At 52.1% G+C, this 12,443-nt stretch overlaps 1 protein-coding gene across 1 annotated transcript in view; it reads right to left on the bottom strand.

The window, feature by feature from the left end:
• Positions 1–1,138: 1,138 nt before the first annotated feature.
• Positions 1,139–12,443, bottom strand: part of Cerk (ceramide kinase) — a 38,628-nt gene continuing 27,323 nt past the window's right edge. The window contains exons 7-13 of the mRNA XM_021659081.2: positions 11,858–11,932; positions 10,004–10,156; positions 7,515–7,620; positions 6,755–6,831; positions 5,739–5,944; positions 4,614–4,822; positions 1,139–3,622 (exon numbers count right to left, since the gene is read on the bottom strand). Coding sequence (XP_021514756.1) covers positions 3,568–3,622; positions 4,614–4,822; positions 5,739–5,944; positions 6,755–6,831; positions 7,515–7,620; positions 10,004–10,156; positions 11,858–11,932 — 881 coding nt within the window. The 3' untranslated portion in view covers positions 1,139–3,567. The remainder of the gene's footprint in view (positions 3,623–4,613; positions 4,823–5,738; positions 5,945–6,754; positions 6,832–7,514; positions 7,621–10,003; positions 10,157–11,857; positions 11,933–12,443) is intronic.

Raw genomic sequence — 12,443 nt, 5'->3', positions numbered from 1 at the left:
GTGTGCAAGGGAAGGCTGGGCCAGGCAGTGCCTTAGGGTTGCAGCGTAGGCATTGGCCCCACTGAGCCTTGATTTCTGCCAGCCTGGAGTCCTGAGCAGAATGGTCTTCAGCAACCAGCAACGCTGTGACCTCATTGATTCAGATGCCGATCTTGCACACAGAGGGATACGAGAAAACCTGAGAGTCAAACCTGGATAGGCACATTGATGGTGCCTCACACCACCCCTACCCCAAATGAGCCCCCAGTAAGCTGCCAAAATCTCTTTGGAAGGGGGCTATGACCAGTGGGTACCCAGGAGCGTGGCCATAGGGAGGTTGGACATTTGCATGTTCTGTGTGTTCACCCATACATCATCTATCTACTGACCCATCCTCACATCCAGCCATTTACCTATCCATACTTCCAGACACATAAACGTTATCTATTCGCCCATCTTACTTCTTCCTCTCTCCACCCACCCACCCACCCTTCATTCAGCCACACCACACATTGGTATTGGTGCTGGGACACAGCCCAGTCAAAGCCCCTAGGATCTTGGCAAATAGACACTCGCAGCTCTCCTGGGAGCACATGGCACTGGGCCAGCCTAATCACTCCACTCACCGTCTCTGCCTCTCTACAGCTGTCCTTCCTGTGCCTGTAGCATGACCTCTCAGCCACACAGTGCCACCACACCCAGTCCTGTTTGTGGCCCTCACCTGGTTCCCTTAGGCCAAGTGGAGTGTCTGAGGGCCACGTGTGCTAGTGTGGCTAGCTGTATGGACACAGGGTGCTCGTGCTGTACCTGGCGCAGCTGCACCTCGAAAGCACAGCTGTATCAGTAAAAGAATTGAGTCACGAAGCAACACCTGGCGCATTTCCTTCAGGCAAACTGCAGAACCTGCTAGCTAAATAATAATGCTATGGGAGCCACATCCCAGGTTACCCAGGAAGGGACTTCTCAGATGTTAAAATGGCTGCAGAGCAACCCACAAGGAGGGTGGGGGAGGGGTAGATTCATCAGGGAGAGCACAATGAGTATTCTGGGGTATCATTCGGTTTCTTAGCACAGACTCATTAAACTGTGTTCTTATCTTTAAAAACATAAAACTGCTTTGAAAATAACAAGAAATTATAAAAGAGGGGGACACGCCACATTCTGCCCAAAGTCACTTTATTTTTTATTTTTTATTTTTTTGTCTTCTCAAACATATCAGATCAAATATGCCACTTCCTAACCTTGAAGCCAGCAGGATCAGGAGGCATATTTGGCTGTCCTTGTCAGTGCTCCTGGTTCCAGGAGACTGTGCTGAGGACTGGAGCAGCTCTTAGGAAACCAGCTGCTCCCCATTCCCACTGATTAGTTTCGATAAAGAAGAATAAGTTACTGCATATGACTGCTGCCTAATTGTGCACCAGTGGGCCACAGAGGGAGTTAAAACATGGACCAGAACCCCTATAGGATCCTAAGTTGCCTTTGCCTAACCTTTACTCCTGTTTTCCCCCCCTAAGATATCTAAGGGCTGGGGTTGGGGTATTGCATCTAAAAAGCATCATGGAGACCACAGTCTATTGTGTGGGAATGTCAGGGACACCTTATTATCCTGTGTACGAGTGTCAGGGTCATACGTGTCTGACACTCATGGTGCTCCATGATAGCGCCTAGGTTGGAGATTCTGAGCGTGGCTTGCACTACCGAGCACCGTCAAAGCATCCTCTATCTGGGCCCCTCCGCTAGAACTGGCAGTGAGTGGTAGGGGCGGACCAGGGCGTGGGCATCATGTAGCAAGGCCAATGCAGACCTGAGTCCTTGGAGGGGAGAGTGCAGTTCCTGAGATCCAGGGGCACCCACAGCTGCCTCGGGCCTTGGGCCCCTATGGAATGCCAGGGGTGAGTGGGCAGTGAGGCGGCCAGCCAAGTGACTGCCCTGGTGCCGCTCCAAGGCTGCCTACCTCCTCAAAGAGCTGCTAGTCTGACACCTTTGGCTTCTGCCCATCCGAGAACAGACCTGGATAGAAATTGCCGAGTGCCTTTACTCTTTCTATCCAGCTTTTCACTGGACTGTCAATCATTAAATAGCACCACCACACAATTCCCTTTAACGTGGTCCCTAAGCACAGCCTCCTTTGCAGCTGCTCCTTTTGTCTGGATGGGACTGAGAAACAGAGAAATTTCACATATGCTTCAAAACGTAAGTCAATGCAAGAGCTCCTAGACACAGGTGCAGCCTGCAGAACTCTGGAGTGACCAATGGGGCCTGCGTGTGATGCATGCTTTCCCCAATGCAGAACCTAAAACCCACTCTTGTAACAGTCATGGCCCTTCCCCCTTTGCAAGACAAGGTTAAGCTGCATATTCTTGAATTTCATATAAAAAACTCTTTTACACACATGCTTCAGATGCGTAACTCTGGAGACACAGCACAGGCCACACTGAGAAACCCCTGGGTCAGGAATGCCTTCAGAGGAAACTGATCATGAGCTCAGGGGGCTTTGACCAGAGCAGCTAGCAGTCCCCTTGTGGAGACAAAGCAAATAGCCAAGACATGGATTATACCCTTCTGATAGACAAGGAGAAAGCTGGTAAGAAGTACATGGACCAGAACACATGGTGAGGGAAAAATGGATGTGGACTCTGGGAATGGACACAGGGCTTGCACCAAAGTACCTGGGGGGAGTGGGGGAGGCGGCAACCTGGGATCAGCCGTCATCCCACTGGTGACACTCAGGTTGAGGGTGGTATGGAATTCACAAAGCACCCTTTGTGCATGCCAGCTGCCCTCTGTCCACCCCACCCCAACCCCCATAAAGCCCAGTTGTGCCAAGTGCTTTGATTTCAGATAGAGCCTCCTTTGGGCCAGAGTGCGCAGGCTGCCGGGGCTGACAGAACAAAACTTCCAGTGGGTACTTTGCTGGATTGTCTTCCAGGACGTGGCTGTGATGGCAGCAGATGCGGGGAGTCCTGAGGATGAGACGTCACCCTGGGTATCTTCTTGCAGTGACACGGCCCTGCTCTGCAGGCGCAGCTTTACAGAGGTTACGGGTGTGGCGGTCAGCAAGGGCCATATAGCAACGTCATGATCATAAATGGAGGTGGGGGTAAAGTGACAGCAAAGAAAGCCATCTGACTTCCCCAAACCTGGTCACAACTCTAGAGAAAGTCTCACAAAGGGGTCAGAGTGACCGGGTTGCCCCCCGTGTGTCCAGATGCTGTGACCTGATTCCTGGGAAGTATTTGTATTATAATGTCCCTAAAATTATTGCAGTATGGCCACTAAAGGGCCGTCTTGAAATTTGCATGGTTGGCATGGCTAAAATGTCGCCGGTGCTCCCAAACCAGCAAGAGCCATTTGCTGAGAACAAGTTCTATGAAAAGCGACTCCGATGCACGTAGAACCAAGGGTGCCAGGTATGGACACGGACCTGCTGATGAAGCTGTCTTTTCTAAAACCAAGATTTACCTATCAAAAATAAATCTCTAAGTTCAAATGGATATGTCAACATAATTGCTCTGTCAAAGTTTTCTTAAGTTATTTTCATACTCCCCAAGCTCAAGGTAGATGGCGCCTCAACTTTGGGGTTCTTGCTTAGGACTCTTCTTCAATTCCCCGAGCAAAGAGGCGTACCAGCTGGCAGTGGACCCTGCAGGGACAAACAGCTGCATTTAAACCCCACGTGTGTGCCGACAGTCACAGCTGACCCAGAATCGTGCAGTTCTCCCCCAGTCTCCGAGTATGCATAACTACTAATGGTCCGTTTTCCAAAGACAGCTTGCTTTATTCTTTATATGGGGAAAGGCTTTTCCTTGCTCTGTTCTCTTGGGCTCTCTACCACAGGCTGGGGAACAAATGCTGCCCCCACCATGGAGAGCAGGCACGAGGGCCTTCCTCTAGTCTACTCATAGCTTGGATGCTGGGTGCTCGGGCTCTAGTTAACAAATTTCAGGGGTGACTCGTGCTCTGAGGTTCACCAAGAACACCGAAAGCTTTAGCTGAGGGTGACTCTGCGCTCCCCTTGGGGACCGACGGGACTGAATGGGGAAAGTCAGGCAGAGCCAGCCACCCGGCCCTAGGCTCTTGCACATGTCCTTATGGGCCACCCTAGGCTTTCGAGTCCCCTGAGGCTATGTGGTGTGGCCTCTCCAGGCCCCTCTGAGGCTCCTGCCCCTTCTTTGCCTGACAGAATCAGGACACCCTTCCCAGTTCCTCAGACGGCCCCCTGGTGCTGCTTATTCCCACCATGAGTACCTATCCCTTGCCACAGAGGCCAGATACTTTGTGGGTGACTTGGGGAGGGGGGGGACCCAGGACTTAGGGAGCACCCAGGAAGCCAGTCGCTTTTTGTTATTCTTTTAACTAGAGAGAGGGGCCGTGTGACTATGACAGACAAGAGATCAAGGGCAGAATGCCAAGTATGGCAGAGAGAGAGAGAATAGAGCAGGGAAGCCTTAAAACCCCACAGGATGCGTCTACAACGCACAGCACCACAAAGTCAGCGCCTGCTCCGTGCAAACTTCAGGCCACACAGCTTCCACACCTGAATAAAGACTTGTGTTTCCTGCCACAAATCCCAGTTGATGTATGTGAGGGGACAGCACTCCTCTGGCCAGGTGGCTGGGGTCCTGCCCACTCACCTGACCTCGATGGTGGGGCTGTGCAGGATCTCTCCGTCACAGTTCCAGGAGCTTCTGGAGGCCAAGCAACTGCACCTGGGGCTGTCGTTGCAGATCTGCCCGAATCCCTGCTTCCCGGGTTCCTTCAGGTCACCGTCCTCATCTTCCACGTGCTTTGATACAAACTGAAATTTCTTGACTCGATAAACTTCAACAAAAGTGAAGTCGAACTGCCGAGGCAAACGTGGTGGGGGCGACAGTCAGTCAGTGAGATAAATGCTCCAGCTCTGCTGGTTCAGCCAGCCAGGACTCGTGGTCCTGTAAAGACGCCCAGAGCAGTGTCTCCAAGCCACCCAGTCCTCCCCATCGGACAGCTTAGAGCCAAGATGTGCACTGCCCTCTCGGGAGCTTCAGACAACTGCCAATACCTTTGCAATCTCAGGTCTGAGGATAGAGAGACCTAGCCTCAGGGGTTAAGAGCTTGTATTGGTTTTGCAAAAGACCCAAGTTTGGTTCCCAGCACCTACATCAGGCTGCTCACAACCACCTCCAGGGGAATTCAACACTTCTGGTCTCCACAAGCAATTGTGCTCACCACGTACAGATAACCGATCCCCCCCTCCCCCCACACTCACGGAAATTTTTTTATTCCTCCACGGATATAAATACTCTAAAGAATCCTGTGGCTCATTAGTAGGGATTTGTAGAATTCTCTATTTTTGAAACTTACTTATTTTTAAATTTGTGTGTGTGTATTTTGCCTGTGTGTGTATTTTGCCTGCATGTATGAATGTATGTATGTGCACCACTCGCATGTCTGGTGCCCATAGAGGCCCAGAAAAGGTCATTGGCTCTCCTAGAACTGAAGTAATACACAATTAATAGCCATCAGTGAGTGTTGGGAATTGAATCCCGGTCCTCAGCAAGGACAACCAGTGCCCTTAACTGCTGAGCCATCTTTCCAGCCCCTGGATTTACATTTTTAAGTGAAAAATTTACATGAAGGGACTGACAAGGAGCTTAAGGCTTGTGAAATACACATCCAAAGATCTTTCCTTGGAGTTAGCAACAGATCCTACAATTTCCCTGTACGGCAGGACCTGCCCAAAATGTAAATGACCTTGGGGCAGGAGTGCACCACCTCACCTGGTCATCCTGGTTGGTGTGCCGGACGAGGAATCTCAGGAAGTTGAACCTGGAGCACTTCCGGATGAGGATGAGATCGGAGGATCCATCTCCCAGATGGGCAGCCGGGGACAGGCCCCTGGGGCTCCGGGGACAAGCACAGGACATATTGGTGGCATTGATAGCCAGGAACTTCCCACATACCACTTGCCACTCTTCCACTTCCTCTGCGGAAGACAGGGGCGGGCGCTGTGGTCAATGTGGGTGCAGAGGCGGCTGCCTGGGCCGTGAGGGGTTGTAGCTGCTGTCCCTCCTGTGTGTTCTTGGCTTTCATTCTGGCCTGACTACGTACCGTGGAACCACCCAGCCACCCACCTCGGTACCCCAGCAGGTTTTATGGGGACCAGGTCATTTCCCTGCCCCCACCCACCCCGGCCCTGACAAGAGCACTTTTGGACAGCAGTTTAAGAAGGACAAGAAGACCCCTGCCGGGGTCAATCTGGCCCACCATCTCTCTTTATATGGCTTATAGACTGAGAACGGTTGCCACAGACTTGAATAGTCTAAAAGAACAACAATAATAATAATAATAAAATAATAATAAAAGAACAATAGTTTGCTCGAGATGACTACACAAAACTCCAATCTCAGAGTCCGTAGACAACGCTATAGGCAGGCGACACGCCCACTGAGTCACACTCTGTAGCTGTCGTTCTGGCAGAGTAGGGATGTAACAAAGACCTTGTGGTGAATATGGCAGAAGGCACTCATTCAGGGAAGCCCAAACAGGGCATTTGCCGACCCATATTTTACATTAGCTGGAATGGCAGCCTTCGCTCTCGCTCTGACAGTGATCGAAGGCCTTTCCACAAATGTCTCGGCTCCCTAGTAACTCCTGAGCTGCGCTGTCTCAGTGCTGCCTGGAGCTAGAGCGAGAGCTGACACAAGACAAGCAGGAAAAGAGGGCGAGGAAGTAGATGGCCAGGAGAGGTCGCGCACTGGAGAGGCACACACAAGACCACGCTCGCAGCGATTACCAGCGTTCTCCAGGCCGTAGAGGGCTTTCTTCTGCTCTTCCTCCAGCTGCTGCTTGCTCTGCCTGCACACGAAGCACCTGAAAGACAGCGTGGTCACCTTGCCTCTAGTGCACGCATCCAAGTGCATTAAACAACCAAGCCCCTGGTCTGGACACACAGAAAAGCATTTCAACTCCTTTTGGGCAATAAAAGGCTCTTGTTTCAAAAGCTTCATTCTTTAGCATACTGCTTTTGAACTCTCAAGATTACACCCAAATTCACACCTACTAACCAGCAGCTCCCTTCTCCAGGGCTTGCAAACATCTCTAGGACAGGCTTGGTTACCTAGCTCAGGATGCATCAATGGTAAACGTGCAAAACCCATCAAACGGATTTGGATTTGTGGTGAGAGTGCCCCGGATCTCAGGTAACAAATGTGATGAGCCTATGCTCCCGTCAGTTAGTAACTCAGAGCTGAGCCGCTGACTCAGTGCATATTTCTCATTTGGGTGCGGGTGCGGCTGGACCCACCCTCTTCATCCGCACCACGGGGAGGACACAGCTGCTGTGCACATCACCAGGATGGAGACGTGGAGGCGCGTCTTCTGGAAGCATCTGTGAACTGGGAAGCTCTACACAAACCCATGCAACTCAGAGCCTCCCCTGTGTGTTTGGAAAAAGTCCCCTGCATCCACTGCCCTAACAGGAACAGGCTCCCAAACAGCCCTGTGTATATCAAGTCATTTACAATGGAAACCCATGCAGAAATGCACCTGCTTACCCGGCCCGGCAGGGTTTCTTGTCCCTGGGAGATCCCACCGTGTGCTGTGCTGGGAGGAAGGACACTGTCCCTTCATAGTACTGATGGGAGAGGAAGGTCTTCAACCCTGGGAAAAGAGCAGCCGAGAATGAACACCCATTTGTCACTACCTGGTTCCGAGTGCCCTTTTACACACACCGTGACCGTCACTGCCACCACTCCCCACTTCCACCGTCATCAAGAGGACAGGGGTCTAGAGAGTGGCGGTTAAAGAGCACTGGCTGTCCTTCCATAGGACCCTGGTTTGATTCCCAGCACCCCCATAGTGTAATTTCACCACTATGTGTAATTTCAGTTCCAGGGGATCTGACGCCCTTTTCTACCCCTTGTAGGCAATGGGCGTGTATGTAGTGCTCAGAAACACAAAATAATAAAATAATTAAAAAGAAAAAAGAAGACCAGGAGCTGACCGGTCCGCAGGGGGGCAAGAGGGCCCTTGCATGGTATTGCTACAGTACCAGGAGCCACAGATCCCACTCTCCCAGTCTACCCTGGGTACCCATCCAGATGCTAGTCCTCTATGTCGGCTGCTGGGTGTGGGAAGCATGCTGGGGACAGCTTTGTGGAGAACGGCTATGGATCATGGGGCTTCTGTTGCCTCCGCCTGCATGTTGGTGCCGCCTTCTCTTTCCACTCACTCCCTGGGGGCCTCCCGAGATGTTCAGTGTCCAGCGCCATGGGGGAGCTGACCCACAGTGAGCAGCCCAGCAGTTGTGTGAGGTGTGCACCACTGAGCCCCGGTAGGATACTGGGGAGAGTTGTCTCATCACGAGCAGCAACCCCAAGCACAGGCTTGTTCCAACCCCCAGGTTCCCACCGCTGGCTGCAGCCATCCAGCCTGTCGGCCCTGGAATGTCCGAGAGTCCAGGATAGAATGCCTCGCTTCACACTCCGCTCTCCTTCGTGAAACCCTCAGCTGCCCGTCACAGTGGCCGCTTCCCACTCACTGTGCTAACACCCTTGAGTTGGCTGTAATACCGTGGGGACAAAGACCAGGAGAGCTGTCTGAGGGGAGGGGCCTGGAAGAAGGGGGCTTCTCAGATAGGATCTGAGGGGCCTGGGACTGAAAGGAAGGCAGTGGCCAGAGGCTGTGGCCAGCAGGGGCTCCTCTGGCCTGCCAGGTGGCTCAACAGATGAGGGGCAGGAAGGGGAGGGGGAGAGGCAGGCACAGGACCTCAATATGGAAAAGGTCACAGTCTGCCCAGCACCCCAGAGCCCTTCTCTTCGGGAAGCGCTGGGTGTTTGTTGTACCCCTGCTACCCCACAGTGTCTAAGTGTGTCAGGGTTGCCTTCTTTCCTCTCATGAGGAAAGGGGTGGGCTTTGGTGCTTGGAGCCATTAAACTTTGTACGGTTTTGCCGATGGCAGAGTATAGAGAAGAGGCTCAGACAAGGGGGGGACAGTAAACACAGGAGAAGGATTCATCTGGACCACCAGAATGCCACACACTACGTTTTGCATTTTTTTCTAAGCTCCTCCTCCTCTGCAGTTTAAACTGACGGGGGAGGGAGGAGGACCCAGGCACAACTTGAAACCAGCAGGTGATAGCTTTGAGTAGCCTGAAGCTGATCTGCCTTTCTTGTTCCTCCCGGCTTCGTGAGTAGGTAAGAGGGCACACAGCTGTCACTGAGGGCTCTATCTGATTCCCTAGGGTGCCGGTGGACAGACACACTGTTTGCAGGTCCGTCCCATACCAGCTGCACTTAGGAAGGCCCCGAGGTCTGGGTTCTGGCGAGCCTCCCAGGGACACTGATGCCCACCTCTGCAGGCCACTGACCTGCAGGAAGAGTGACAACAGACCTGGGCAAGCCATTCAAGCATACTTCCTATTGTCTCAACCGTGAAATGGGGGCTGAGTCCCTGCTGCATATAGGAGGGGAAGGGAGGATGGGGGAACGTCTGTCTAGCCCTCCCCTCCCCTCCCCTGCTGGAGTTGCACTGAGGCAGATGCGGACCTCAGAACTCTACTGTCCTGGTCAGTTAGTTACGCATGCTCACAGTTACAAGTGCTTGAGGACGTAGCTGAAATGGATGATGGACGCTACTGTAGAAGCTCTGGGAAACGGTGCATTTGTGGATAGGGAGGAAGTGGACCTGAGCCTGAAAGACAGATACCCAGGGCTGAACCTCTTCACAGGGAAGGGTCCTCCCACTTCAACTGCTACACTCAGGCTGATCGGAGAAACGATCTTTTTTTTTTTTTTTTTCCTATGAAAACCATCTACCTTGACCTCTTGGGTTAGTACCACTTACGTGACATGTGACAATCCACCAGGCCTCCCCCAGTGTGGTTCGGACACACGCTGTGACTCTCAGGGGGAACAGGATCTGGGTTGCACTAGCCAGATTCAAGGTCACGTTCACATTCTGGAAAGCCAGGCCCCAGAGCCCTGCCCGTCTCTGCGTTGGCCAGCTTTTCGGATGAGCTCCATGTCTGTGAACACAGCGTACCTGAGAAATCGTATCTGACGAGGCCCATCCACCGTTTCTTTTCGCTGTCCTTGATTAAGTCTCCGTAGAAACCGTAGCCCAGCAGAGACACCGAGTACGTCAGCAGCGTGCTGTTGTGGTGCACGGAGGACACGTCCATGGCCAGCGAGTCCCCTGTGGGGGAGGAGAGCTGTAAGGGACCCCCGTCTTCACCCAGACCTCCTCTGCCCTGTCCCAGACAGCACTCTGAAGATACCAGGGATGTCTGCCTGCCGCGAACATGAGGACCGGAACACGCTCGGCGCAGCAGTCTGAGTGACAAGTTATCTGGCTGAGACATCTGTCAACGCCACCTCACGCACCAGGGTCCATTCAGCTGATCTGGCTGGTTAAGTGGGGGTCCCCTCCCTCTCTCATTGCTTCATCTGTGTCCCTCCCAAAGCTTCTCCCTCTGTCAGAAAGGACGACCTTCCTGGACCTCTGGCCCAGGGTTTATGTTGGAACCTCAGAAATGAGCTCTCCAGTGACAAGAATGTGGCTCAGATTTCCAAGCAAAGGTTTGAGCACTGTTCTGAATGGACAGAACGAAGTGTACTGGGGTGGGGTGGGGGTGGGGGAGTGGAGGTGGGGGGTGGTCATCCATGTTAATTGAAAGAGAAGTAGGCTTGAGGTTGAAAACAGGAACGCAGCACTCAAAACACAAAATCCACCACGTATGGAGGCTCTTCCCACTGCAGTCCCAGCACCCAGGAGGCCGAGGCAAGCACACTGTGAGTTCGAGGCCAGCCTAGGCTGTATAGGAAAGGCTTATCTTAAAAATAAATAAATAAATAAATAAATAAATAAATAAATAAAAATTATACTTAGCACGCAGATTCCTGTGAGATCAAGCCAGCTTGGTCTTACATAGAAAGTTCTAGGCCAGCTGAGGCTAAATGAGACCCTATCTCCAAAACAAAACATAACAAAACCCCACGACAATAAAATCGAGGAAACCCCACAGCTCTTCCTCCCATGGGGTTTCTCCCTGGGAACTGCAACATTGGCTGGGTGTGTCTGTCACTCCAATGAGTAACTCCCCCTGGGGCCTTGCAGGCGCTTCACAGTGGGGATTACTCCTGGTAGCTGGCTAGAACATGAGAAAGCAGGGCCACAGTGAAACTAGCTGGGGCCTACCGTCTGTGCGTGAGGCACCCGCAGGACTTGGCCTGCAGACTCAAAGCTGCAGGATCTCCATGACACAGGGCAACAACAGGGTATCTGAGGGGAGTCTGGGTGAGGATCCAGTATTGATAGCATAACAGAAGCCAGAGGCCTCGAACCAGACCAATGACACACTGCAATGGACATTTGCAAGTGAAGCTGTTTAGGCAAAGGGGCATACTGTGGGTCTCACACACTGCAGCTTTCACAGGGAGATTTGGGGGGGGGTGTTGTTTTGGTTTTCTGGTGACATTACAAGGGCAGGGGGCAGATATGAAGGGACATGAGTGGGATTGGGGTACACAATGTGAAATTCACAAAGAATCAATTAAAAGTTAAAAGGAAAAAAAAAGTTACCAGACATGGTGGCGCATGCGTTTGTCCCCAGCAGTCGGAAGGCAGAGGCAGGTGGATCTCTGTGAGTTTGAGGCCAGCCTCGTCTACAAACTGAGTCCAGGACAGCCAGGGCTATACAGAGAGACCCTGTCTCTGGAGAGTTGCCTCAGTAGTTAAGAGCAATTGCTGTTGGTGGGAAGGACCTAGGTTCAATTCCCAGCACCCACATGGAGGCACCCTGCGGACATATGGTACATAGGTGTGCACCCAGGCAAAACCCTCACACATGTTACATCAATCAGTTGATCAGTCTTAGAAAGAGAAGACAGGACTCACCAACGATGATGTGCAGAGCCGACGTCTCTGCATCGTTTGTGCCCACTGTTGCATAACACACGCAATCTGTGGACCCTGCAAAGAGGACAGGAAAGCCCTTAGCGTGAATGTAACTGTCCAAAACTATAACTGATTTCCAGTCTGCTGAGTGGCACGCTGATCCTGTCCTTCTGTAGCCCTGGGACAGCTGGAGAATGAAAGGAATTCACCCACACGGCGAATGTTCAAAATACGAAAAATGGCCTGATGGCTGGCCAAGGCGGTGGTGGTACACACTTTTAATCCCAGCACTCAGAAGGCAGAAGCACTCAGATATCTGTTGAGTTTGAGGCCAGCCTGGTCTATAGAGCTAGTTCTAGGACAGCCAAGGCTACAAAAGAAACTCTATTGTGGAAAAAAAAAAAAAAAAAACCAATAAAATAAAAGGCCTTATAAAAATGTTGCATAGCTCCATAAAGTGGCCTGCAGCATACCCGGACACAGAGACCACCCTGAACCCTCTTGGAGCTTCTAAGAGATGTCCGTAACACGGCCAGTCACTCCCCTCCCTTGTAAGGCTCTGGAAGGTATGTGGCCCCTGGCCACT

Source organism: Meriones unguiculatus, chromosome 8 (genome assembly GCF_030254825.1).
Source record: "Meriones unguiculatus strain TT.TT164.6M chromosome 8, Bangor_MerUng_6.1, whole genome shotgun sequence".
Taxonomy (NCBI): Eukaryota; Metazoa; Chordata; class Mammalia; order Rodentia; family Muridae; genus Meriones; species Meriones unguiculatus.
This window is presented reverse-complemented; position numbering and strand designations above follow the sequence as displayed.